This window comes from Pyrus communis, chromosome 12 (genome assembly GCF_041283825.1).
Source record: "Pyrus communis isolate YQ-2024b chromosome 12, ASM4128382v1, whole genome shotgun sequence".
Lineage (NCBI taxonomy): Eukaryota > Viridiplantae > Streptophyta > Magnoliopsida > Rosales > Rosaceae > Pyrus > Pyrus communis.
In genome coordinates, this window is record NC_142576.1 from 20714460 (window position 1) to 20742253 (window position 27794).

At 35.9% G+C, this 27794-nt stretch overlaps 5 protein-coding genes and 1 non-coding gene across 7 annotated transcripts; 4 read left to right on the plus strand and 2 right to left on the minus strand.

The window, feature by feature from the left end:
• Positions 1-470: 470 nt before the first annotated feature.
• Positions 471-1495, plus strand: LOC137744112 (VQ motif-containing protein 17-like). Its single transcript, XM_068483980.2, has one exon. It carries the CDS (start codon positions 715-717, stop codon positions 1246-1248), a length of 534 nt encoding a protein of 177 aa, XP_068340081.2. The 5' UTR covers positions 471-714; the 3' UTR covers positions 1249-1495.
• Positions 1496-5411: 3916 nt separating this feature from the next.
• LOC137746195 (putative plastid-lipid-associated protein 13, chloroplastic) lies at positions 5412-10251 on the minus strand. Its single transcript, XM_068486269.2, has 7 exons — positions 9970-10251; positions 9460-9581; positions 9292-9375; positions 9052-9148; positions 8242-8458; positions 6652-6704; positions 5412-5738 (listed from the first exon to the last, which is right to left on the minus strand). Exons 1-7 carry the CDS (start codon positions 10249-10251, stop codon positions 5652-5654), a joined length of 942 nt encoding a protein of 313 aa, XP_068342370.2. The 3' UTR covers positions 5412-5651.
• A 119-nt stretch (positions 10252-10370) lies between these two features.
• Positions 10371-15611, plus strand: POLD2 (DNA polymerase delta small subunit). Of its 2 annotated transcripts, none has more exons than XM_068485508.2 (15): positions 10371-10676; positions 10934-11063; positions 11521-11627; positions 11707-11833; positions 12306-12413; positions 12981-13096; positions 13185-13268; positions 13534-13602; positions 13685-13756; positions 13844-13935; positions 14046-14173; positions 14385-14486; positions 14612-14679; positions 14823-14886; positions 15323-15611. In XM_068485508.2, the coding sequence occupies exons 1-14, from the start codon at positions 10611-10613 to the stop codon at positions 14880-14882; spliced, it is 1329 nt and encodes a 442-aa protein (XP_068341609.2). In that variant the 5' UTR covers positions 10371-10610; the 3' UTR covers positions 14883-14886; positions 15323-15611. The 2 variants fall into 2 exon arrangements, with proteins under 2 accessions (XP_068341609.2, XP_068341608.2); XM_068485507.2 differs by having other exon boundaries at positions 10520-10676; positions 14612-14678; positions 14804-14886; positions 15323-15478.
• Positions 10424-10496, minus strand: TRNAA-UGC (transfer RNA alanine (anticodon UGC)). The gene has a single exon. It is a non-coding gene; the product is annotated as a tRNA-Ala (tRNA).
• A 1156-nt stretch (positions 15612-16767) lies between the features above and the next one.
• LOC137744039 (uncharacterized) lies at positions 16768-18088 on the plus strand. The gene is made up of 2 exons (XM_068483903.2): positions 16768-17205; positions 17815-18088. The coding sequence occupies exons 1-2, from the start codon at positions 16837-16839 to the stop codon at positions 17902-17904; spliced, it is 459 nt and encodes a 152-aa protein (XP_068340004.2). The 5' UTR covers positions 16768-16836; the 3' UTR covers positions 17905-18088.
• A 4683-nt stretch (positions 18089-22771) lies between these two features.
• On the plus strand, positions 22772-25808 carry LOC137745765 (putative protein phosphatase 2C 68). Its single transcript, XM_068485773.2, has 4 exons — positions 22772-23413; positions 24285-24649; positions 24747-24983; positions 25104-25808. The coding sequence occupies exons 1-4, from the start codon at positions 23113-23115 to the stop codon at positions 25344-25346; spliced, it is 1146 nt and encodes a 381-aa protein (XP_068341874.2). The 5' UTR covers positions 22772-23112; the 3' UTR covers positions 25347-25808.
• Positions 25809-27794: the final 1986 nt, after the last annotated feature.

The following is a 27794-nucleotide window of genomic DNA, read 5'->3' on the forward strand; positions in this document are numbered from 1 at the left end:
TATCACTATTAATACCATGTTACATTACCACACTAGACAAAACTAGACTATGCCAAATGCGTTAAATATGAATTTTATGAAGTATATCAGTTTTGTGTGTTTAAATAGCGTATTAAGTGATTCAACCCTAACTAACAAACTACATGCGTTACAATTTTACAATTGACATTTTTTTTTGGACAAATGATAGAACAATCTACACAAACTTTATTTTACGGGGGAAGGCGATTCAAACACAAGACCGTTGACTTATTAGTTACAAGTTGAATGGAAAATTGGGATGATTTGAGGCATGTCATGTCTGATAAAGATACATCGTACAACTTTGCACATCTTCTACCAAAACATAACATACATATAATATACACATACAAATTATAATGAAATCCCAATTGGAAAAGAGGGGACCAATGAGTTCCATTAATCTCTCCATTGACTCTTAACATTTTGCCACACAAGGATTCATCCAACCCCTCCCTCCAAAAGCCAGCCTTTGTCTCCCATCTTGTTCTTTTTCTTAGTTTTTTTCCATTTGTCCTCCCAATTTAAATTAATGACAACTAACCACCCCTTCTATTATTCTTTTCCCCTTACATATAAACCTCACCTTCACCACAATTCTGAACAAATATTACACCAACTTCCTCAATCCCCCTATCTCTCCCAAAGGACCCAGACCCCTCTCTTTCTTGTTTCTCTCTCTAGATATTTCCCATGGAGGAGGCTCAGACACTAACCAAGAAGCAAACTTTCTGCTTAAATATGCCAGAAGCACTTGCAATCCACAGACACTCACAAACAATATCAAAACCAAAGCCCAAAATCCGAATTATTCACATATATGCCCCAGAGATCATCAAGACTGACGTGGCAAACTTCAGGGAGCTGGTTCAGAGACTCACCGGAAAACCATCCGAAAACGGCGGCTGCAGCAACAGGAGGAACAACAAGAAAAACCCAACAAGTATACCCAGCAGAGAAGAACCCAAACCCAGCAAAAAGAATGCATTGATCATGGCTGACAAGATGACAGCTGGGTGCAAGGGATTTGTGGACCAATCGAGAGAAAGAATTAAGGGAGAAGAAGGCCTGATGTGGAATGCAGAAAAATCTGGTGGGTTTCTTGAGAGATTTGCAGATTTGGAGGGGTTCATTCAAGAATTTGGTGGTGAATTTCCTTTGCTGCCTACTATGGATGCTCCAAATTCTCACCTCCTTCATGGCTTTGAAGGAACCCAACTTGTCTAGAAGGTCAAAAAAATTAATATTTTCTGTGTAATTCAAGAAAAATCTGTGGTTTTCATTAGAGTAGTCTGAAACATTTTGTTTAATTTTCTTGGGATTTTAGAGGGTTTTAACTTAATTCTAGTGAAATTACTTGTCTATTCATCTGTCTTTGCATTTTTCTAATTTTTCTGATGTTCTTATCTGTCTCTATTAATTTCTTGTGTAAAGATTATAATATTACTTTAATAAATAATTTATTTGTTTTTTAGTTTTTAATTGAATAATTAATATTTAACCTTTTGGATGTGGGAGTTGCTACTTGTCGTTTGTATGTGGGGTCCACCTGTTTGTCTGGATGGAGTAGACAATTAGGGTTTGGTAAAAATAAAAAAAACCAAATAGGAACGAGTTGAAAGGAAAACTATAGGATTTTGGTAAGGGAATTGTTATTAGCATTTCGAAAATATTATTTTACATTTTAAATTTTTTATATTAAAAAAAAATTAATTTATTAGGAGTGTAGAATAAAAATTTTAAAATACCAATAACATTTTCTTTTTGATAAAAGTAATACTTTTCTTGCAAGAATCTTGTTGCAACTAATTAATTAATTATTTCCTGATTAATTATGATTAGCACAAGTCGTCTTTTGGAAATTAATTGCAGATGCACGCTCCTCCTAAGTTTAGTTACAGTTAGTCCTTCTCAGAAACTTCCAATTCTTTTATTGCCCATATGAAATTAAACACATTTCTTGATTCTGCATAACCCACTTGTTCCTCATCATAAATAAATAAATAAATATATATATACATATATATATATATATATATATATATATATATATGTATGTATATGTATGCATATATAACTTGATTTAATACACACGTCTGCCTAGTTGGTTAGTGATTAATAAATTGAAACCCATAAAATAGAGTAAGAGAAAAGTAGCGATGAGGGATGATTTAGATTAGGGCTTCATACCAAAAATCTCGAACCGATAATTTCGGTATATGAATAAAATAACCGAAACCGAATTGATTTTTTCGGTTTATTTAAAATTGGGAGCACGGAAAAAAAATTCAGTATTTGGTAGGTTAATTTAGGTAAACTGATCTTTGCATGTTCCTCGGGCCAACGCCGTAATCCACCGTCCCAAGACGCTAGCCATTTCTCCAAATCTGGCGCCGATTCCCGTCTGAGGCAGCTGGTATCCCTAGCCCTAAAATCAAATTCGAAATATCTTACCTTGAACGCCGGAGAGAGCACACATATGTGAGGTCGATCGACGACGAGATGATAAAGTAGTTGGTGGTGGGGAATGACGGTGGAGAGGATAAACAGAGAGGGTCGAAGGGATATAAAGAGAGAAGGTCGAAGGTGGTGTAGTGTGGCCAGAGAAGTTGCAAAATGAGTCGACAGAAAGAGAAGGACCCAACAAGGAGAGAGTTGATTCTAAACAGAGGTTTAAGATTCAATCTCAAGGAAAGCCAACAATTAATATCAATTCATATAATAAAGAAACTTTAACGAAAAGTTTCAGGTACTGTTCACTTTAAAGAAAAACCACATTTTTACACTAAAAAGTCAATCCTGATACTATTCACTTTACCTTTTATTTTGTCCTTATCGTTAAAACTCAAAGTTTTCAAACCATTTTCATTAGTTTTCCTTTTAATAAAAGCATTGTCGGTTTGGTTTGGTTTAGTTTTATCCAACAAACCCTTCATGGATTCCGAATACCATACTAAAATTTTCAGCAAGTTTCGGTTTTGATTACCTAACGATTCGGGATTACGAGTTTAGTTTTTTGGGGACAAGTTCAGTACGTTCGGATTGAATTCATTTTTCTTTTTTCGCCGTAATTTAGATGATTATGTTTATCTATTTTCTAGTACTATTTTATATAAATATCCCATCTGCAAGTGTACGGACAATGTACATTTGTCCTTATCGTAGGAAAAGGTGCATGCTTCCTTCTTAGGGCTTCCCCAAAATGTGGCTATTTGATTAGAACTATCTATATTTCAAGTCATTCTTCAAATGTTGTTAAAAAAAGAATGTCTTTATGTATATAAATAGTTACTGCAGATTAATCTGTTTTGTGTCTATTTTCTAACGTTATTGTATATGATGTCTCATATGTAATTATACGGACAACCTATGTGTATATATGTATGCGTTATGGATTTGTCGACCTACTCTATGTCAACAATGTCCTTATTAAAAGAAGTGGCAAATTGTTTGGCCAAATTGGCCTTTATGTTTTGTCAAAGTTTCTTTGTATTGAGACCTTCTTAATGTTATCTCAAATGTCCTCATTGATATTTAATAAAATTGCTACTGCTATCTTTTTCGTCTACATAAAAAGTTGCACAATTTATTCTTATGGCTACTTCAAAATGCATTTATTTGACCGCAACCATTTGTATTTTAAGTCATCCTTCAATGTTGTTTCTAACTAGAAAAATCCTCCATTAACCTACTCTTCCACCCGCTTAGTGTTGATAATATACTTTATTCAAAAAAATATCCTCTGTATACGAACCAGTTTGATCGTCTATAATTGTGTGAGTGAACACATCTGGTTAGATAAACTTAAATTATAAGAACTAAAAAATAAAAATAAAAAAAAACCCAATTTCACAGTTTATATTAATGGTTGACTTAAGAAACAGAGGCGGAAAGTCAAGTTTTTGTTGAATTTATTATTTGCAAATAATTAAGATGGCGGTGGGACTGGGATTACTCAAGGCACCATTTGTGCCTCCGACAATGCTTTAATAGTGTCATCACACAACGACCGTACACCAAGAGTCAACCATTAAACATATTTCCAAAATTTGTAAGTAGATAGAGAGCATTTACGACAAGTTCTTGTGTTCGATTTCTCACTTTGCTAATTGTTGTGGTTGTGGGAGAGGTAGAATCAAACACAAGACCTCCGCGAGTGTAAGGATGAATTCTCTTGATGGTTGAGTAGCAAGCCCCGTTAACTTCACTCAAGTAGTTTAGAGTATTTACTGTTACAACTGAATAAGATGCTCAATTCTCACTAATCCCATATAAATTTGTTTATGCGATTTTGTTACCTCTAATTTTTATCTTATATTCTTCCGGTAATGTATTAGACCGGATTCAGAAGTAGAATCATGGAAAACCGAGGCAGTGGTAACTTGGGGAGGCTTCAAACCCTAATGAAGAACGGTTTAAAATCGATATCTAGTGGAAGGTGTTACAAGCCTACATCCTCATACCACAAAGACTTTTTAGCCGAAATGGTCCTTAAAATTGTTAGAACTCCTAATTCTGGTCCTCGAGATTTAAATTGATGAAAGTGATCACTGAGATTCTCCATCATCGATCATTATGGTTATTCTATGAAAAAACTCTATTCAATTAAAGAAATCAGCAATTCAAGTGGAAGGATTGATTTGACAAAAATATCTTCAATTTAATAGAAAATTTTCACAAAATGATCAAAATAATTGACGACGAAAAATCTAAACAACCACTTCTATCAATTTTAAATCTCAAAGACCAGAGTCAGAAGTTATACCAATCTCAGATGCCATTTCAACTAAAAAGCCTACCACTAATCAAGCAGAATCATATTTGAATGCATATTTCCGAGTATACGGTATAGGAAGAAAATATCATACCATCCTATAGAAATTGATTTGAAGTTGAAGCTACACCACATATTATACACCTCCAAGGTTCCTTAAGTTTTAAGTCAATTCAGTAAGGATTAGAAAAAAAATTCTGACCACCAGGCCAAGGAAAAAGGAAGCGAGTTTCACTCTCTTTTATCCTCTGCACCGTCCGCGGGTTTCTAGTCACAAATTGAATAAATTAACGGTGGATTAACGTGCAGAAACAAGTAGAGGAGTGCACGAGGAGTAAAACGGGAGCGTGAAAATCATTTTCCGAATTAAATATTGGAATGCCCTTCCAGGTGATGTAAGGTCAAGGCTGAGAGGCTGCGAGCCTTGATGTGCAATTAGCATGACAGCAGAGAGCACATCTTAGTCAAACAACGTGGTGCAATTTAGTCAAACATTCTCACACTTGACACCAACCTTTAATTTAGCAAATATAATCCCTCTTCTTATCCAGTTAATCTCTAATTACTAATTTATCACACACAACTAAAAATAAAAGACATTAAAAATGCTCAAGACTTCCAGAGGACAACAAACCCGAACCCAACTCAAAGTTTGGTTCATTGACTTGACTTTTAGTATTTTACAAAGACGGAAACATTTCAACTAATTTTAATATTTTCATCGCCGATTATTTGGAAGAATTTCGGGACATAAAACGGAAATAGTAAGAGAGGAAGTGGTAAATATAGAACTTTTTTTTAACTAAAATATGTGGAAAAAGTAGAAAAGTTGAGTTATCTTACATAAAAGCACCTTTTAGCTTTCATACTCTATGACGCTTTCTTCCAGCGGAGACTCCAACCTTGTAAGAACTTCAGGAACTCCAGCAGCATCTCGTATTATCTGTACCAAACCCAGTTGCACAACTCAAAACGTGATAACGTATAACGTGCTACACAGCAACTTCAATATATCGAACATTAAAACGATCTTATACGGTGATTACAAACAGCGTATCACATATAGCCCCTAACGTATGCATCACTCCTCTCACCATCAACCGTATGAGCAAAGCTGTTGGATGAGGTAAACCACTCAAAATTCAAATGTCTAAGTTTGACTCTACAAAACTTGTGCGCGGGGTTTGTGAAAATAGTGTTCAATCGTTCGTCTGTTGATGTAGACTTTAACAGTCAGAAAATCATACATGCTAAGTAAGATTTATTTATAGCAATATCCAGAGATAGTTCATATAAAAAAACAGCACAGACTAATGAAATTAGTCAAGGTCGTTATCTAGTATCTAGTGAAAACAGTGGATTCTGAATACAAAAAAATAAAAAAATAAAAAAATAAAAACAGCATACATGATGCATTTATAAGTTTCACCCTCTTTACGAAAGTATTTTAAAATTTAGAAAACTTTCTACCACACACATGAAAATGCATCAGATTAAATATTTTTGGAAAAACTTGAGGACTCTCAATTCTTTCCCATGGCAAGGAAAGGAAAATTTATTGCAGTTGCTACCAAGAAAAGGGAAATAACTTCATCTTCCTCTACAAATTAACTTCCTCATGCGAGATGTTTTACCATTAATTTAGCTATATTTTAAAACTATTTAAAACATAAATGAACCACCTGTTTTAAGTTTCACCAAGTTTTGATATGTCAAACTAAGCAGATTAATTATTTTTTTGTAGCCCTGCAATTCTCTTAATCATAGTGAGATAGGGGTCATATTTTTACGAAGTAAAACGCATGTGAAACAAATTGAAACAGAACCACAAGATTAATACGCAGTATAATGCTTACAAGTATCTCCGAATCAAGATAGGAGATCATGAAGAGTCTCTCAAAAGCTCCAGCTGCATGCACAAAGTAAATGATCAGCATGGATTCATAATAAGAACTGGGTGAACATAGAGAGAAATCAGTATGGGATGAGGGTAGAAAGTAATGCTTTAATTTATCATCTTGGATAGAGCATTAGCAGGGAGCAGCACATACTAATACAAATAACACGTGAGCACATAAACACTTAATATGGAGCTAGGTTAGCATATAGGCAAAAAATGAGATAAGGCAAAACTGGGCGAGGGTTATCGGATTGAGCTTTAGCAAGGTGCGACATATGCTACTACAAAATTGAATGAGGGTTATTGGATCCATTTTTTTTGTTTTTGAAACTAAGAAGTACTAAGCAATTTCGCTACATTCATCATTTTAAAACTAAAAATTGGATCCAAGAAGGATACCAAACATCCCCTTAATATTCTGGATTCTAGGCTGCAAACAGATCAAGCATATTCAGCAGTTGATGCCACAATGTTTGAATCTCAGTCAAAAGATTTATTCTCTGGTTATGGCCATGCTTTAGAGCACCTTAGTATTTAGGACAACCAACAAAAAAATTCTAACTGACAGAGAGTAACATGAGAGACTTACATTTACAGATAGAAAAATCTCCTTCAAGACATCGTACCACTACCCATAGTCACCATCAATGACTGCCCCTTCAGACTTAGGTATTTATCATTTTGAGAAGGAAGAAGAAGCAGCTCATCTTTCAAGGAAAGCAAATGTTTTATAGCTCTCTTAATTCCACCTAAATTCAATTAACAGGGAAATAAAGGGAAAACTTCTACTGTAAAAGGAAAGATTAACTATGATTAAGTGGTATTCCTCCTCACTTGTAAGTGAGAGGTCTTAGGTTAGATTCTCGCCAAAGGCGAGTTTGAATCACATTATTGCTAGCCCAATGTGAGGCTTAGCCCACTCCCCCACCCCTAGTGTAGATAATATTGTTTGTTCAAAAGAAAGAAAGAAAGAAAAAAAAAAAAAAACTTTTTGTATATTTATAAAAAAATGAAATAAATTAAAAGACTTAAAGAACAGCAACAACATTTTCAGAAACTTTAAGGTAGGCATATGACGTTTGATCAACTGCCAACAGTACCTCACAGAAGACTATTGGCACCCTTGGATTTACAGAAAGGAGACGTAACAGCTGATTAACATGCAGGGAGGGTTAGGATTCATAGGATAAAAGAACTCCCCAGCATCTTAGCATCTTTATCCCAAATAGTCAGTTTCCAACGTTCATATACTGTCTTAGTAAATACTAAATACTACCTGACCACAAAAGAGCACATATTCTTCTGACTATGGCTTGATTGAAGTGATTCAAATTTCATAGACTGCAAAGAAATTCGCAAGCATCTTCTATCCCAATAGTTGGTTATCCATAATTTAATATACAAGTACTGTTTCATTGTGTATTACAAGCCCAAAACATGGCAGATATTATTCTGACAACACGTTTAAAGGAGTTTACTGGAGCTTGAGACTCAACTATGCAATTAAGATAAAGAAATAACTGGCTTAGAAAAGCATCACACTCACTTAAAGGAACTTTCAGCCCGCTGGAAAAGGCATCCCTAATAGGCAGAGGAAGTTGTTGCACTATGTTTACGGCCTGACCAAGTGCACCTTTTAGCTGGTCTGGTATTGCCTCTTCAATTACTTTTGGTGTCGCAAGAACCCCCTCAACATATTCCTCTTTCATTCGAACTGGACCCTCCACAGTTAACTTGGTTGACAAAGTAAACGTGCCTTCTATCTGCACAGCACCAGCGCGAGTTTCATAGTGAATGCTCAGATTAAAAAATTATAACAGACAAATAGAAGAAATGATAGGTAACATCATATCTAAATCAAAAGTATGGCTTCACTATTTCTTATCTTAGAAAATACTAGCAGACTAAAACCTTTACTTCTTTCTCTCTCCCTTTCTCACTTTCATTTGTATCTAACAACCATATTACATGAATTTAATTAGAGGCTATTTGCTACTATTCCTAAGATTCCAGGAAAAAGGATGAAAACAAGTTGCAAAATTTGGTTTACAGAGATCTACTGGCTGCTCTTGTGATGTGGTACCTCAACAAATTACACATGCAAGCCAAGGTTCTGGTGCAAACACAACCAACTTGCCCTAACCAAACACTGTTGTTATAGCATAAACCAACTTGGCCCAATCAAACGCTGTTGTTATAGCATAAATATGATTCATGTCAGTTCAATGTCCTTAAAATTGTGCTAGAGCTGTGATTTCACATGGATATGTGACAAGTGCGGTATTTACCCTGAGTGCTTCATCATATAATTGGGCATATACAATGGACTGAGGACTTTTAAAGTAAAAATATATACCGAGTTCAACACTTTCAATTTTGCTGTAATCTTTGCATTCTCATCCTTGAGGACCACCTCCATTTTTGTCAAACTAGCCAAAGTTGAAGGAAACCTCCTGCGGCAATAGAAACATTGCTTAAATGCATCAATACAGTAAGCTACCTTTTAATCCAAACTTCAAATTAATTACATATAAAAACCCAGAAAAATTTCTAGACCAACCAAACAATGAAATAGATAAACGTGTGCAGCACTTACTCAAACAAAAATCTGGCAGCAAATAGACGTGGGCTTCCAGATCCAAACCACTCGAAATTCCATCGACCTTCCAAAAAAGGCGACCTGGGTAGCTGAACAAACCATTGAACATCTCATCCAAACCAAAAAGAAAAGGTGTTGTAATGCGTTGTTTAGATATGCGCTTACGTTGTAGGACGTTGTGTTGGATTGACTCGTTCCAAAGCAGTTATCCTCTCATTCACATCAATCCGCTCCATGTCTGTTGTCTTCCCTGTGACTAACGCCTCAAAACCCCCAGCATCCTTAAACTGAAACAAAAGGTTTTCACATTAACTTTTTGACAGAGAAATTCTACAACAAGACCTTTTACTATTAATACAAAAGGTTCTTAAAAATTAAAATCAACATCACACAATGAACTAGAAAATTTGATCGAAAACGAGAGTTTAATTGTTACTATATGGGTCTCATGAGTTTCATTCCTATAAAATAGTGGGACACATATATGAAACTCAGTAATCCCGATCATTTTGAACCTGCATGCATCAGCACACTTGTAATTTGAAAATAGCAACCAAACAGTGCCTTACAATTGCCATGACTCTCATTGAAACTTCCTAAACAACCAATTAGTGCAAACAGCTAACTATTTCTCTTCTAATTAACAGAATTCTATGTAAAATTGCACAGGCTCACAGCGAGAAGCAGCGATTCTTTGGCGGCAAGCCTCTCCATTTCCTTAGCATACGCAGAAGAAGCGCCGGGCACGGCCTGCTGAACCATCGCCCGGCACACGGACCGCCGGAGCCGAATCATCCCCACTCCGGAGCATTTCCGGCGACACTGCGGCGACCTGCCAACGGGGACCAGCGAAGTGGCAGCGGTCGAAGAGAAGGACGACGACGGCGGTGAAGAAGGAGACAAACAGCGCGAGGCAATCGAAGAAACGGCAGAGAGGTGGCTCTGCACGGACGCCATTGGAGAGAGGGAAACCCTAGGGAGAGAGCTGAGAGAGGAGAAGTGTAGTGGCGTTGAATAGTCTGATGCTACAGTGAGAGGCGTGGTTGAAGGGTGCTTGGGAAGCTCGCGTGCGTCCGAGGGAGGGGTACTTTCGTCATTGGATAAATGAGGTTGACAAAAAAGTGGAATATGGAGATGCGGGGTATCGAACCCCGTACCTCTCGCATGCAAAGCGAGCGCTCTACCATGTGAGCTACATCCCCATCTTCACTTTTTGATATGATATTAGCACATTTATCGAGAATAATCAGTGTTTAGTTTGCCCTACTTAGCTTTGGCCGGTGAAATTCTCCGCTGCTCTTTCTTATTTTCCCGCCATGGAAGCCATGGAAATCGATTCGGAGAAGAACCTCCACAGGAAGCATTGCGCCTACACCTTGCTGGTCTATACTCTCTCTCTCTCTGTCAAGAAATTTTACTTCTTACATCAACTTGTTTGTTTGCCGAGAAAGTATAAATTTTTTCTTGCTCATTCCGAAAGTTCAGTTCTTTTTCTAGGGTTTCTCAGCAACCGTTCCCAAATTACGAGCCACAACTGACATTTTCTGAGCAACTATCATGAAATTACTTCTTGATTTCAAAGTTTGTTTATTGGGCTTTTATTTTCTTTGAGATTATGTGTTAATTAACTTAATTGTAGGACGAGAGGTTTGAGATTCAGAAGGAAATGTACAGGGGTCAACAGTACAGCCAAATATACTTCGCCCGTCTACATATGATGAGGACGCTCCTCTATTCCCTTGTCCCTAACTGGAAACCCCATTTGCCAGGTTCTCAATTTTTTTTTATTTACTTCAGCATTTTCTAAATTTTAGATTTCGGTTTTCTTGTTAAATGGTGTTCTCGACGGAGTTGATAGCACATTGCCCGTAAATTTGTCTTTGAATTGGCTACCTGTGGAAGATAATCGGCTTTGTATAAATTAATTTAAAGTTTCAATCTTTTGCATTGATTGTCATGTTTTTTTTTTTTTTTTTTTTTTTTTATGATATCTGCATATCAAAATCTCTTCTTACTGAAATAGGGGTTTGCAGAAAGTTATAATTTTGATAGGAAGAATGGGGGTCAACTATTCGTACGTGTCATTTGGTTAGAATGAAGGCAGGATTTTCTTTTGGCTACTTGTTGGGATTTTTTTTTCATTTATGTTAAGTGTGAAGTATCAGTGTTTTGTCTTTCTGTTAAAATCGCAATCTGAAATATTGGGTGTTCTGTATGGTGTTGTAGTTTGCACAGTTTTGGAATTGGAAAGGGACAAGGAATGCATCGTTGTTGGAACCCTCTACAAGCACATGAAACTCAAGCCTTGTGTCCTTGATGAGTACTCTAAGACGGTAGTGTACTTGTGCAATGTTAATTACTAAGTTCTGAGATTTTCTACTTTACTTGTTTATAATACTGTAAATTTTACAGAGAACTGTGACACCACTTGTCAAGCCTCATAATTTTGTGCACCCGGATGACCATCTGATTTTGGAAGATGAAAGTGGAAGAGTTAAGCTTTCTGGGAATGTGCTTTCACCTACTGTGTATGTAACAGGTCTGTGTAAAAGATACTACAACAAAGAAAAATAGTTACTTGAACTATTTTGATTATGGTCGGGAAGAGTCCAAATTGCTTAACATTCTACTATGAATCAATATATTTGAAGCATGGTAATGTAGGACAATAGGAATAGCTAGGAACATAGAAGATATCCGGAGTCACTCTGGCCTTCAGCATCAAACCAAAGCTGTATTGGAGTCACTTCCACCAATGGTGTATCCATTCCTTTTTTGAAAATTAGCCCTTTTTATAGGCTAATTGGTAAATGAATATGGAAAGGTCCACATAGTTAGAAATTCTAAAGACTAATATATGACACTTAATGCATTATTTTTATAACATACAGGGACTCAAAGGCAATGAACAGTAAATGTGTAAACTGCATAAGAAACTTGAAATACTCTAATTTCTTAATTTCCGACTTGGCTCCTGTATCACGGCTCATTCTACATTAACATGTTGATAGGGACTGTTGTTGGTTTACATGGAAAGGAGACTGATGCCGGTGACTTCTTAGTCCTAGATGTCCTTGAAGCTGGCTTACCACCCCAGATAGAATTGCCATTGAAATCAAGTACTCTTTTTACTTTGCAAATTTTCTTCTTTGCAGAAATGTTTGTGCTTGGCCATTTGTTTCTTTAGACTTTCACCTTATAGTTTAATATTATTATAGAAGGGTCTAATAACTTTTGGAATCTAAACCAATTCATGCAAGTTGAATACGACAACCTGTTGCAGAGATTGAAAGAGAGTAATGCTAGAATTATAATATAGGTGAGAAATGTACATTTGAAAAAACTTCGAATTTATGCAAAAGTATGTTCGACAATATTCGCTATAAAAAAATATGTTTAAGGAGGAGCTAAATTCACAGAAAGTGCAACTTAAAACCTTTGCTTGTTAAGTGGAGAGTCTTGGCTTTTAGTCCCCTTTGAACTTTCTTCAAGTTTTCTCAGTTCTAGGAAGTTACAATGCCATTTTCATTACAAGTAAAAAGGAAAAAGGAAGTTACTGTTTATATTTCTATTTTTTATACAATGTTTGTCTTGTATTTAGTTTCTCATTTCCTCTAGTATTCTTGTTCTTCCACTATTACCTTTACCTCAACCATTTTATACTAATTTTAATTTGTTTGACACAGGAGAAGGCAAATATGTTGTTTTTGTATCTGGACTTCGTGTTGGAAGCAGCTCTTTAAACCCTCTGCAGTTTCAGCTTCTTGTTGATCATATCACAGGACATTTAGGAGATGAGAAGGTTTGTGCCGTCTTATCCTTCATTATTGTGTGCTGTGCATTATATATAAAAGTGTCTTAACATGCTAACTTTGTATAACATTGAATAGGAACAAGGTATTGCAGCACAAATAGTTCATGTTGTAATTGCTGGAAATTCTATTGAGGTTCCTCGTGGACTTCTTAATGGACAGGTAAACCATTTAGATCTTTCTGATAATAAGGATGAATATAATTGTTTAACTTTAATGATTTCTTATAAACTGTAGGTGGAGAGGGCAATGTGAACGAATATAGTTTTGAAGTTTTTTAATCTTCATTGAAATAATAAAATGGAAAGCCTAAACCTTTTGTAGTTTAGTTTCTCAAGATTTTAATTGAGATGCCTGATAGGTCTATTTGCTACAAGCAAAACTTAGTAGTTTTCTTTTTAATAGTCGTTTTGTTCATTGTTGCTAGAATTTAGCGTTAAAGGACCAATCAAGGTTGTCTGAGCCAATTAAGGAGTTGGATATATTGTTGACTCAGGTTTGTTTAGTCATTTAATTAATCAATATACCTCATCTGTGCTCCTATCATGAACCACACTGCTTTAATCTACATATTCTAGATTGCTGCAGGTTTGCCTTTGGATATCATGCCTGGTCTCGATGACCCTGCTAATTTTGCCTTGCCACAGCAGGTTTGATCTTTGTCCGTGAAAGTATATATACATCAACTATTCTGTGCCCAGCAGGTTTGTTTTTTGCTGATATGCTTTTCCTTTCAGCCTTTGAACAGATGCCTTTTCCCTGGGTCATCGGCTTATAACACGTTTAGATCATGTACCAATCCTCATTGCTTTGATCTTGACGATGTCAGGTAAAATAAAATTGTAGATCTAATTTGACTTTGGCATTGTTGATCAAAATTTCTGTTTTGGCATTACTTGTGGGGTAATTATTTTGACGTACTGGTATTGTGGTTTTCAGGTTTCTTGGAACATCGGGGCAAAATATAGATGATCTTGATAAGTATTCAGAAGCTAAGGATAAACTTGATTTTATTGAAAGGACATTGAGGTGGAGGCATCTGGCACCAACAGCACCTAATACTCTTGGTATGAATTATATCTTTTACTTGTGTAGTTTTGTTGGTCATCCAAATCAATTTGCTATGTTAAAGTCGTTGTCTGGTTTGGAAATTTCAGCTTGGCTGAAATTTGTCTCCAATTTGAGAATAAACAATGAAAATAATTAGGACAATCTTTTGTAATTTTGATCTTCCCATGAGTTTTTGTTTGAGTTTCTCCTGTTATTGTTATGTTTCAGGGTGTTATCCTTTCACAGACAGGGATCCATTCCTGATCGAGAGTTGTCCTCACGTTTACTTTGTTGGTAATCAGGATAAATATGATAGTCGCTTAGTAAAGGGTATTTTCTTGTAACTTCAGTAATCATTTAATAAAAATATTTTTCATGCCAAAAATGGATTTTTTATTTTTATTTTTTATTTTTTATGTTCATCACTTGAATGGTCTACAAACTTCCAATTGCAGGATCTGAAGGGCAGATGGTGAGACTCATTAGCATTCCTAAATTCTGTGAGACGGGAATTGCTGTTGTGGTAAGCTGTTTGATATTTGAGCATGCTGAGAACTTCTCGAGGAATAAATTTTGATGTCATCATGATGTTAGACAAGTTTTTGTGTACATCTGTTGGATAATTTCTCACATTCATGCTTATGTCGGTGTTTCCCAATTATACAGTTAAACTTGGGGAATCTTGAATGCCATACAATCAGTTTTGGGACTCAATTCAGCACATAACGAGGTATGGAGTTCATCAATTACAGTTCTGACTTCTTCGTAATTTGCCTCCGGTCAATGTTTTCTTTACAAGTGATAATCAAAGGAGATGTAGAAGTATATTTTATTAAACTTTCAGTTTAGATTAGAAAGAAGGCTTTTCCTGTAAGATCAAGTTACACAAACTCTGAAAGAACGTGAAATTATGATGCTTTATGGCACAACATGCTAATTGATTTTAGTTGAAATATCTGGAAGTAATGTCATAGAAGCACTGATGACTCAAAACTCGTTTCGATGGATTTTTAACTCATCCAACTTGCTTGAAAGAAGTCTATACTATTGATGTGTTGTCGAGATGTTGTCATGTGCGGAATTTCTTGAACATATGGAAATGCATGTCCCAAAACCAACATTAAGATGCTTACTGAAATTTTCTCGGTTAAAATTCGAAATTTCAGACATCCGAAGACATCCTCTAACAGCGTTTGTGGAGATCCATTGAAAAGAAATCCGAATGGATGGAATATGCGGAGCCAGAGTGTGTATTTGTTTCTTATTGTAACATTTGCTTGTTGAATATCTTATATATGTTCTACAAATGGCTTTTGGTGTAATCTTTATGGTATTTATTTTCAAGTAGGCTTTCAAGTTCCAAACGTGGGATGTAAATTTTATCAACTGATACAATTTTTGACGATGTGGTGTTAAACATTATTCAGGCATTAGATTTCTTTAGTTACTTATCTATCTTCATTGTGCAAATGATTTCACTGTACAAACGTCATAATTTAAACAGTTCATTCTCTTTATCAATCTCTAGAAAATTTCATTTGGTTTAGAAACAGTTAATATTTTGCTCCTAGTTCCTTCTTCTTCCATAATCCGAGCTTGGAGAAGGAAGAGATAAGACGGTCCTGTGGAGAATGTGGTCAAAAATCCATTATAGAGTCATACCACAACGACCGAATTGATTATCTTCATGCATATAGATACTAAATTACCTAGTATAAAAGATTTTCAAAATCTTCACAAACCTCCCTTAGTTATATGAATCAAACCAGGCGATGGTTGATCACGAGGATGTTATTTGTTAACCTAAAAGAAAGTCAATTTGTTCCAACATATGGATGGCTAAACAATTTTCAAATTAAATATATTTTTCTAGAGACGATCTTTAGATAAGGATAAAGAAAATCGGTTTGTACTATAAGATTTGTACAATAAAATAATGACACACCTTCATCTAAAGAAAAACAGTACTTTATCTGCAGAGTCAACTACTATTCCTTAAAAAGAGAAGGGGCATTTTGTCTGAAAAATTATAATTTTGTGATCCATGGGATTGAACAAGTTCGGGCAAGAGTGGTACAAAAATTGGATTAAAATCTGTTTAGACTCAAATAGATCGATCAAAACGACATGTTGTGGCCTAATTTCTCACCAAACCCAGATTATTACCGTTGCTTGGTCCAAAACCCGGAATCAGATCCAACTTTTGGATGATCGATCCAACTTTTGGTCCAAAACCCTAATTTTTGTACCTTCAATCCTCACATGCATTTGCAGTGTTGTCGCAGATTTTAATCCAATTTTTGTACCACTCTTGCTTGGATGATCGATCCAACTTTCTCGTCGCCGCATCATCCGCATCTGCGACAACACTGCAAATGCATGTGAGGATTGAAGGTGGGATTTTTGTCATGGAAATATATATCTCATCAGATAATAACATACATACACTGCATCTCCAGGCTCCTCTTTGTCTCTTATAACGGCTATATTTCCCTCACTCCCCCAATTATTCAAATAATAATAATTCACTAACTCCAACGGTCCATTTCCATTTTCTCACACATACAGTGTACGTACATTATTAATCACCAAATTACTCCAACCCAAAAACATACATTATAATCCACATTGCAATTTTGCATGCTCTCTCTCTCTCTCTCTCTAATTTTACAAATTTACAATGGAATCCCTCACTACTGCAACTCCTACTACTCGTGCTAGTGTTCAGCATGTGACCAAGAAGTCTTCAGACGAGCTGCTGAGGAAATTTGCTGATTCCGGGGACGAGGCCGATGCCCCGGCGAGGAAACAGCTGGCGGTGAGGTTGTCGAAGCGCCGGAAAAGAAGCCGGGTGAACGGGGAAGGGGATCATCAGTGCGATAGTCCGTCGAACGGGAGGAGTACTGGATTGGTGGAGAGGAGGTCTCTGCTTCCTGCTGGGACTAAAAACAAGGCCTTGTTTAGGAAAATTGGGATTCATGGCGGCAGGGGTTCACACCTCAGGGCGACGGATATCAGGAACAAGTCCCTCTTCGGTTCAATTCGCAAGGTTAGATTTTTTATTTTTTATTTTTTATTTATTACATTACATCAAATGTTTATTTTTATAAAATATGTGTCGAGATACAATCTACAGAGGAAAAAAAGATCCCGAACTCGGGATCTCAGATGCAGGTGTAAATGCATTTTAAGAGATGAGTTTATAATTATTTGTTTAATCTGTTGAACATAGTGCTCAAAGAGTCCCAACATTTCATAAAATAAATCAAAAATTAACTATTAGAAAACGTTTTCGAAACTTGTAGCTCAAGTAATTAAGAGTATTGAAAAGAATAGTGACATACAAAGCTGCCATGGGTTGTAACTCAAATCAAACCTTGTAGCCCACCCAAACTAAACTTAGTAGCATTAAACTCATTAGAAATTCTCTATATTAGTAATGGATTAGGTAGCCCGCCCAATTGAAAATATCTGGCCCTGTCACACTTACATACGAGATTTTGAGGTCTTCCTTTGATTATCCTTTCTCCACTACTTCCACAGTTGATGAAGATTTGTGAATATTTTTAATACATTGTTTATTACAAGTGGAAATGAAAAGTCAACTTATATTGATGTTACTGGTTTTTCTGTGTGTTGTGATGATGTTGTTGTGCAGACATGGAGAAGGACCATTGAAGGAGCTTCAAAGGTTTTCATGGAAAAGCATTACAATAGGCACAAGCGTTTGATCAATGACATTGTCTAGCTCAACACACAAACACTCTCTTACATCAAATTTCAGAAATTTCTATGTTGAAACCCCAAATTTTTGCATCAAACTTGTATTCTTCATTCTTTTTCTAATTTATTATTTATGTATAAGGAATTGTAAGTGCTTTTGTTGTTAGATTATCAATCGGAGCTATTAATCTAATCGTCCATTTTCTGAACGTGTCATTTAAAATCCTACTTCTTTTTTGTTTTTGTTTGTTTTTTTTTTTTTTTTTAACATTTCCGGTTGTTTTTTGTTATTAGGATAGGTGAATTATTCTAGATCCATCCCTTGAAAGAACAGGACATGCTAATTTTTCATCATCCAGCTCGTGCGAATCAAATGGATCCATATAAAAAAAAATCGATATGTTATTCATAGCCACACATATATGAATGATTCTATGTAAGAAAAAAGATTTCCTTTTTCGCATCCATTTTTAGAATGTGTCGTTTAAAATCATTATCTATTAGTATAAATATGCTTCACAAATAAAGAACCGGAAATGATAATTTTTCATCATCCAGCTCGCACGAATCGAACGTGAATCAAATGGATCCATATAAATAAAAAAAATCGATATGTTATTCATAGCCACACATATAAGAATCTATGTAAGAAAACATATTTCCTTTTTCGCGTTCATTTTCAGAATGTGTCGTTTAAAATCATTGTCTATTAGTATAAATATGCTTCACAAATTTTACTCGTTTGGTATGTGGTTTTAGTTTCTTGACACAATCAGGTCAATCTAGTTTCAACCCAAACAACTAGTTGATCCAAATCATTTCCGATAAAGCCAATACTCAATCCGAACTGTGTCCACCCCTGCTAGTAAAATTCTCCACCTCCTCTATATGGCAAAAATGGAGTTTCCAACCCAATTCGTTGCCCAAATAAAAGAGCAGCACTTGGACATGTGACATTGGCCACAAGGAGACAGCACAACCGTCTGATGGGATTGATGGAGTCAAATCTAATCCCATCCGTGGCAAGGCGGATTGTCTGCCCTCCTGTTTGGATGTTCTTTCCATCATCTCTTATTTATGCGGTTACGGTTAAACCACGTCAACATTTTATATTCATATTGTTTTTTGTCTTATTATCTCTATAAAAAAATTAATATAAAATGTTAACATGACTTAACCGTAACCGTACAAAATAGGAGATAATGGGAATGACACATAAATAGGAGGGCGGATAATCTGCCTCCCATCCGTGGCAACTGCATCATCTTTTAATTTGCAACTGTACCATCATCCATCCCATGAGTGCCTCCTTGTGTTGTAATGGGGATTCATCATCTTTCTAGATTATGTTAGACAGAGAGAGAGATGGAGAGGCAGCAGGCAACCTGAACAGTGAATGCTGTGACAGAAAGGCAAAAGCCAGGGTTGCTCACATGCGACATGTGTTTTCAGACCCTTTAATTTTTTTTAGTTTCTTGGAAAGCAACATTTCGATGCCGTCCCTCCTACCTCTGCTGCATTTCCTCCGTTCATAAGAAAAGGACAAAAAGGTTTTTGATAAACTTTACATTTCATGGTTACACCGACCCACATCACTCACACGTGTTCTCTAGGGTTGGATCTGATATCATCGTCTGATATGACCGAATATATTTGTCCACAAAAGTCTACTCAAATAAATATATAGAGGAAGTCGGAAGGGATTTTTTTTTTATTTTTTAATAGGGATTAATTGTGGAGTTCATAACATATCGAACTTTAAAGATCTGAACAGTTTATTTTTCAAGTTGCACTTCATAGATCATTCTTACAAAATATTAGCTAAATCGGAAATATTTAAAACATCTAATTGAGTTCAAAGAAATTAACGGATACTTTGTTATATAAGAAACAATGAAATTTTATCTTGGTAATTAAATAGACAAATGTTTTCAAATTGAATTGAATTTTTGCAAGGATGATCTATGAATACAAAATAGACAATTTGGATCGTTGAAATTCCATGTAGAGTGGGCTCCTTAACTAGAGAGAGATTTCATTTTTCTCAAAAAATAGGGATTAGTTGTGGGGACTAAACCACATCGACTTTAACTATCCGAACCGTTTATTTTATAAGTCTCGATTCATAGATTATCCTTACAAAAATTCAATTCAATCCGAAACCATTTGCCTATTTGATTGTTAAGATAAAATTTCAATGTTTTTTAGACCATAATGTTAGTCAATTTCTTTAAATTCAATTAGATGTCTCAAATATTTCCGATTTGGCTAATATTTTGCAAAGATGATTTATGATGTGCAACTTGAAAAATAAATGGTTTGGATCGTTGAAGTTCAATGTAGTGTGAACCTCACCACTAATCCCCATTTTAAAAAAATATGGAGATCCCTTTCTTTAAAGATTATTAACAGAGAGCACACACTTTGTGTGTGAACAACCGTCCACCTCCTCCCACGTTCTCCTCAAGCGCAACCGCTTCAGTTCATTCAAACTATCCAAAAAACATCATGATTTCACTTACCTGTATGAAAAAATGATGGTGAGATAATTTCTCTTAATAAGTGCATATTTTTATCTTATGTAAATATTTTGATACAAAATTACTATTTTGCCCTCCTTATGTAAATATTGTGTATCAAAAGTGAGGGTAAAATAGGAAAAAATGGCAAAAAGTTCAAAAGATACAAAATTACTATTTTACCCTCCTCATGTCAAGATTGTGTATTCAAAAGTGAGGGCAAAATTGAAAAAAAAATAGGGCAAAAAGTTGACAAACCCTCTTCTCTTAATAGAATAGATAGATATATATAATCATATATATTTAAGTTAAAAAAAAAATAATTGTGACTAGTTTGAAATAGTTGGATATAATTGGAGAAGATAAGTGGTATGGCTTATTGTTATTAGATGCATAAATTTTATAAAGTTGTAAAGAAAAAAAAAAAAAAAAAAGGTTTGCACTTGCATCGCACAATCCACATTGCACATGATGAGGGATATAATATATTTCAATTTGTATGAATCTAAAGACTTTACAATGCTAAATGGAAGCTTCATACAATCTCTTTATTAAAGTGTAAGGTCAACATGCAATCTGCTCCACCCAATTTAGAATATTGTAAGGAAAAGAAAAAAAATCACACTTTTGAAATTTATTGTGGCTAATCGATTGTACTCTCTTTAACAATTGTTTAAAAGTTCTTTTAAAATAACTGAAAGTGTTTTTAAAAAAAAATATTTTGGATTTCAAAAGAACTTACAGTTTTACTAAATATTGGTTTCAAAAATATTTTCATCAAAAGTGCATTTAACTATTTTAAAAGTACTTCTAAACGAACTATACAAAAGTTGATCATGAATAGAAAGCAGGGTTGTAAAAACTTTAGATATTCTAACAATTTCATCTTCTAGTTTGAGATAAATTTTTATAATTATTAAAATCTGTCAAGTACTTGGTCAATATTGTCACTTTAAACATGAGATTGACCATAACTTATCTCTTAAGTTATAGAACATATGAATTTTCTTTTCCCACTATTTTATTCTGCAAAGCTAAATTAATGCTACAAATACTTATCACGGAATTTCTTCTTGTCATATTGGAGGGTTTTAAATTCTGTATCTAGTATACTCTTACTTATCAAAATATCCGCCCTTACCACTAGGCTAACCCCATGTAAAAATTTGTATTGACAAAGCAAAATTGAATTTTTTTTAAACTACTCTAATTAGAATTTAAGTATAAAGATTTACACTGCTACAATTTACTAGCATAACCCGCCTTAGCTCCTTAGAATACTTTTATTTTCACAGTGCGCGTGAAGAGCGGTTCTAATTGCACACTTCACATCGCTCCATGCCCCTATTACATTTTAAATTCATATTACTAAATGAGGTCGTCATCACTAAAAGCCTTCAGTCATTTTTTAATTAATATTTTCTTTTAATTTCAAAAAGAAATTAGAGAGAAATTTAGAAAAAGACATTTTTTATTTTTTGAACAAATAGAAAAGGACAATGTGTTGTTGGGGAGATGAATCATGTGAGTGGTGAGACCCCACGAAAAAAATATATTTTAAATTCTAGCCAAAAAAACAAAAAAAAAGGAAAGAAAACAATTTGAAAACAAAGTTTTGCCAAATCCGCGGGCCGGTTATCATCCCAGTGTAGTGGCATACCTGTAGTTTAATCACTACACCAATGGCATTTACGTCAGTTTACAAACACCAATCGAAAAAACCCAAAAAAATCGGAAATTTGCGTAGATACCACCTGAATTTTCAAAGGTGTGTAAATTTGCAACCGAGAGGAACAGTTTGTCAATTACCCACTTAGACTTTAAGTTTGGTGCTAACTTACCAGTTCCATCTATTTTTGTTAACATTCCGTCAACTCAATGTATCACTTTTCAAATTTTAAAATTCTTCACCTTTGCGATTGGCTCTCACTTCATAATCTCTCTAGTCTGGTCTTCCTCAAATTTTCGTTTTATAAGAATTTGTGACCCTAAATGCACGATCCGATTCTCGAAGCTCGGACTTTTCAACCCTATTTGACCCTCCATCGCAACTCCTCTTAATCAGCTCCCCCTCCCACACAGTGCAATTGCTGACTCCATGTGCCCTTAAACCTCCATGGGAGCCCATATCACCTCCTTCCCCTACATCATATCTCTCTCTGTTTCGTCCGCAACTTTTTATTTTCTAAATTTCTATTAGTTTTTTATTTCTTTGTTTTGAATAGACAAACATGCCCTTGAATTTATCCGCATGCTTGACGGAATCAAACGGAGGTGGTAGATTAACATCAATGCTAAAGTCTAGGTGGGTAATTGTCAAAAAATTTTCTTTAGGTGGATAATGTATACACCCTGAAAATTCAGGTGGTATTTGCGCAAATTCCTAAAAAAAAAAAAATAGAAAGAAAGAAAAAATAGAGTGCCTCTCACACGCTTTCGTCAACTTTCCCCTTCCATTTCCACCCCGCAAGACCTCTCTCTCTCTACACACACAGGACAGAGGAAGAGTGGAAAAACCCAGACCCTTTGAGCCTTTTGTCAACAACCCCTTTTGGATTTCTAATCCAAACCTCCAAAATCTTCCCAAATTTTGAACCTTTATCAACGCGACCCCAAATCTTTAATTTTCTCAAAGAACACCAGAAATCCACGAAAGGGTTGTCGGATTACAGAGAAAAGTATCAGTTGTTGGGGTTGTTGTTGGGAAATGAGGGATGTTTTCGTGGCTGGCAAGGATAGCGTGTACGTGTTGGAAGCCATTGAGGAGATATGCCCGTATGAACAAGGATGATGTCGAGGACTCGTCGTTGGAGGACCCTTTGCTGTGGTGCAGAAGCCTCGACAGGCACAGCTATGGAGAATTCTCCTTCGCTGTCGTGCAGGCCAATGAAGTTATTGAGGATCACAGCCAAGTGGAGACCGGCCGTGACGCCACCTTCGTCGGTGTATATGACGGACATGGTGGACCTGATGCTTCTCGCTTCATTAATGACCATCTCTTTCTTCATCTCATGAGTGAGTGAGCCATATCTTGGTTTTTGGATTTTTGTTCTTTATTGGGATTGTTGTCTTTCTTGTTTTGATTCGAGCGATATTCTAATTTAATCTAAATACGGAGATTTGAACTTGTATGCATACTACTCTAGTCAACTTTGCGTGCGTAGGGAGTGCTTTTTTCTTGGGATTGTTGGAGATGTGCGTTTTGATGGATTGTTTGTGATTTGTGGATTTGTGTGTTTTTATAAAGGAGTGGTCTTGTTTTCTTTTTATGCTTCTTTTAATTTTGAATGTGAAGTGTGTGTATATTTGATGGTCAATTGGTTTCAAGCAGCATCTTGGTTTTTTCTCTTTTGAGTAAATTTTTTCTTCTTTTTTTTCTTTTGGCCTAATCTGTATCCTAGACTCACCTTGTCAGTTGGGTTTGCCTTGATGGTGCTGAAATATACATCGCGATGTTATTTGCAGAAGTTTAATTTATTTATCTTAAAGAAAAGGCGGAAGAAAGAATCCGTTCCATTAATGGACTCATCAAAGGTTGAGCTATGTTGTTCATCTATTTTGTTCTGCGTAGTTGGAGTAGAGTTGAATGTTCAATCTGAAATTTGAAAATTTGTTTCTTTAATGCGGTTTAATATATCTTTCTCTACCGGTGTATGCAAAGAAATTTTTTGTTTCTTTGATGCATTGCCTCTTCCACTCCAGAGTCGAAGACTATTTTTGGTATCCCAGTAGCGAGAGCCTTTTAGTTATGTGCGATTGCCGCGCTTCTGTTGGAATACTGCTTATTTTTTGTATTCTAAGCTTCAGCCTCCAATTGCAATTGTTGCATACAGCAAGTACTTGTGGATTCTTAGAATTCCAACTGATTTAAGTGGTTTTGTGACAGGACATGCTCGAGAAAAGGGAACCATATCTGAAGATATCCTTAGAAGTGCCTTTTCTTCAACTGAGGATGGGTTCCTTACTCTTGTGCGTAGGACATGTGGAATAAAGCCATTAATGGCAGCAATTGGGTCTTGTTGTCTGGTTGGAGTTATCTGGAGGGGGACATTGTATGTTGCTAATCTAGGAGACTCCCGAGCAGTCATTGGTTCTGTAGGTAGATCGAATAAGATAGGTGCCGAACAGCTAAATAGGGAGCACAATGCAAGTATGGAGGAGGTTAGACAAGAACTCAGGTCTTTGCATCCAGATGATTCACATATCGTAGTTATGAAGCAGGGAGTTTGGCGTATCAAAGGCATCATACAGGTTTACTCACTTTCTGTCTCTTTAACTGAAGATATTTGACAAGTTATTAGTAATTACTTAAATTTCTGCTTTTGTGTGTTTCCTTGCTTGCTATCAGGTATCTAGATCTATCGGTGATGCATACTTAAAGAGACCAGAGTTTTCGCTTGATCCTACGTTTCCGAGGTTCCACCTTCCTGAACCTCTTGGGCGACCTGTGCTAACAGCAGAACCATCTGTATGTGCTAGAGTGCTACAGCCCAATGATAAATTTGTAATATTCGCATCCGATGGACTATGGGAGCACATGACAAATCAGGAAGCTGTGGAGATTGTACACAATAATCCTCGAGCAGTATGTTTTTTCTTTGAATGCCTCTTGGGTCCTTTTTCCCCGTTACTATCTGGATACCAATAGTTCTTTCTTCTCTCTCTTTTTTTTTTTTTTTTTTTTTTTTTTTTCACAAATTGTCAGGGAATTGCGAAAAGACTTCTTAAAACAGCTTTGAGTGAGGCAGCTAGGAAAAGGGAGATGGGACACGATGACCTTAAGAAGGTTGAAAAGGGAGTTAGGCGGTTCTTTCACGATGACATTACGATTGTTGTCATTTTTATAGATCACGATTTACTCGGGAAGAACCAACCCGCGCCTGAGCTGTCAGTAAGAGGGTTCGTTGACACTGTTGGACCGTCAAGGTTTAACATGTTCAAGGATTGACATATATGTGAAGTCGGTATGGCACCCAGTAACTTCATTGACTGAGCCTGGTCTTAAGCAACCGGTTTCAGTAAGTTTTATTCTCCTTAAACAATTTTCTAACATTGGCTTGTTTTCTTCTAGTGTTTTTTCTTTGCTCCATTTGACTTTTCTTATATAAACTCATTTCTTTCCGTAAAACTATGCACCCTAGGCAAAGGTTATGGATAAGCTTCAGATTTTTTTCAGGGTTCATAAGTTGGAGTCTGTATACACCCAAAAGCTTTGCAATGTATTTCGTTTTAATAAATCCGTTCTTGTTACGCCTTATAAATTACTGTTAGTGTTTTGAGAATGTGGAGCTAGTGAAGTGACTTGAAACCTTATTGGTCCTCGAGTTGGTGGAAAACCAGTGGTGTAATTCCAAACTGCAGAATTCTTATGTTATCTTCTTTTACAATGCAAAGCCATTATTTTGAAGTCTTTCAATTTGTTGTGATCTCTTTTGTTCTTGTTTGCTTTATCAGAAAGAATGATTACTTGCGTTGCAAGTCAAGACATCTATATCGTTTACTTTGTTGGCTACCATCATTTGATATTCAACTATTCCCACCATAAAAGTGTCGCCTACCTTTTGGCGGCTCCAAGTAGGTGACTTGAACCTCACTATGGGAAGAAAATTACAAATTTCTCTGTCCTGCGTCACTGGCCCCCTCTTCCTATTGCTCATCACGTAGAGGGGGGTAATCACTACCATGAATTCGAGGCCTCACCATTGGCCATGACATAAAGACAGCAACAAAGATTAACAAAAGCTAATAAGAAATTGGAAGCCTTTTATGCACTGAATTTGATTCTCGCTTCCGTAATTGTCTTTTACAATGTATTTAAAATATTTCCTCTCTTTTACATAATTCGTCATAATCTAGAGATTTATCGAAAAAATCATCATACATGAAAGAAGTAGAAGTTAAAAGTAAAAGTAAAAGCAGTTGTCAATTTTACAAATCTTCAAGCAAATCTCTACTGATGTTAATCTCGTACCACTAAATTTAATTCTAATAAAAAAATGTTCAAAGTTAAAGAATTACCTGCACTTCCATGGTTCATTATTTTTTTCACTGCTCTCTCTCTCTCTTTCTCTCTGCTTCTTCTGAACTCCGGAGAGAGGCATGGCTTGAGGGAACGCCAATGGCAGTGAGCATTGGGAAAAGTGGTAGCAAAATTGACGACAAAACATGAGAAAATTGAGCTTTCAGCCTTGTTATAATAAAATTCAATTGTCAAAAAATCTAGTGGCGTAGTTGATTACAATGAGTGTGCTTCATCAAAAGAATTTCATGTTGGCGAAGAATTCATATTACTTACAAACATGACGATAATTTTGTTACGTTAGTCACTGACCAAGTGGTTATGACCATTGCATTTCACCACACTTGCCCCGTTCGATTACCATAGCTTTACCACCTTAACTTTTAATAAACCAAACACCTCCTATGTCCTATGTTATTTGCGCCTTAACAGCACCCTAGGCAAAGGTGTTTTGACGTTTCTTATATAAACTCATTTCTCTCCGTAAAACTATGCACCCTAGGCAAAGGTTATGGGTAAGCTTCAGATTTTTTTCGGGGTTCATAAGTTGGAGTCTGTATACACCCAAAAGCTGTGCAATGTGTTTCGTTTCAATAAATTTGTTTTGTTACGCCTTTTCAGTTACTGTTAGTGTTTTAAGAATGTCCAGCTAGTGAAGTACGTGAAACCTTACTGGTCCTCAGGTAGGTAGAAAACCAGTAGTGTAATTCTGAAATGCAGAATTCTTATCCTATCTTCTTTTACAATGCAAAGCCATTATTTTGAAGTCTTTCAATTTGTTGTGTTCTCTTTTGTTCTTGTTTGCTTTATCATAAAGAATGATTACTTGGGTTGCAAGTCAAGACATCTATATCGTATACTTTGTTGGCTACCATCATTGGGTATTGAACTATGCCCACCATAAAAGTGTCACCCACCTTTTGGCGGCTCCAAGTTGGTGACTCGAACCTCACTATGGGAAAAAATTACATATTTCTCTGTCCTGCGTCACTGGTCCCCTCTTCCTATAGCTCATCACATAGAGGGGGGCAATCACTACCATGAATTCGAGGCCTCGCCATTGGGAGAAATGCTTCTTTATCTGGTGTCATTGGCCCCCTCTTCCTATCCCTCTTGTCACGGCCAGCGACACCAAGGCAGTGACCTTTCTCTTGAAAATCAGGCAAAAAGTCAAAAAGTCTTGTCTTTGGCCATGGCATAAAGACAGCAAAACAAAGGCTGATAAGAAATTGGAAGCTTTTTATGCACCAAATTCGATTCTCGCTACCGTAATTATTACTTACAATATTTTTAAAATGTTTCATCTCTTTTACATAATTCATCATAATTTAGAGATTTATCGAAAAAGTCACTATACATGAAAGAAGAAGAAGTTGA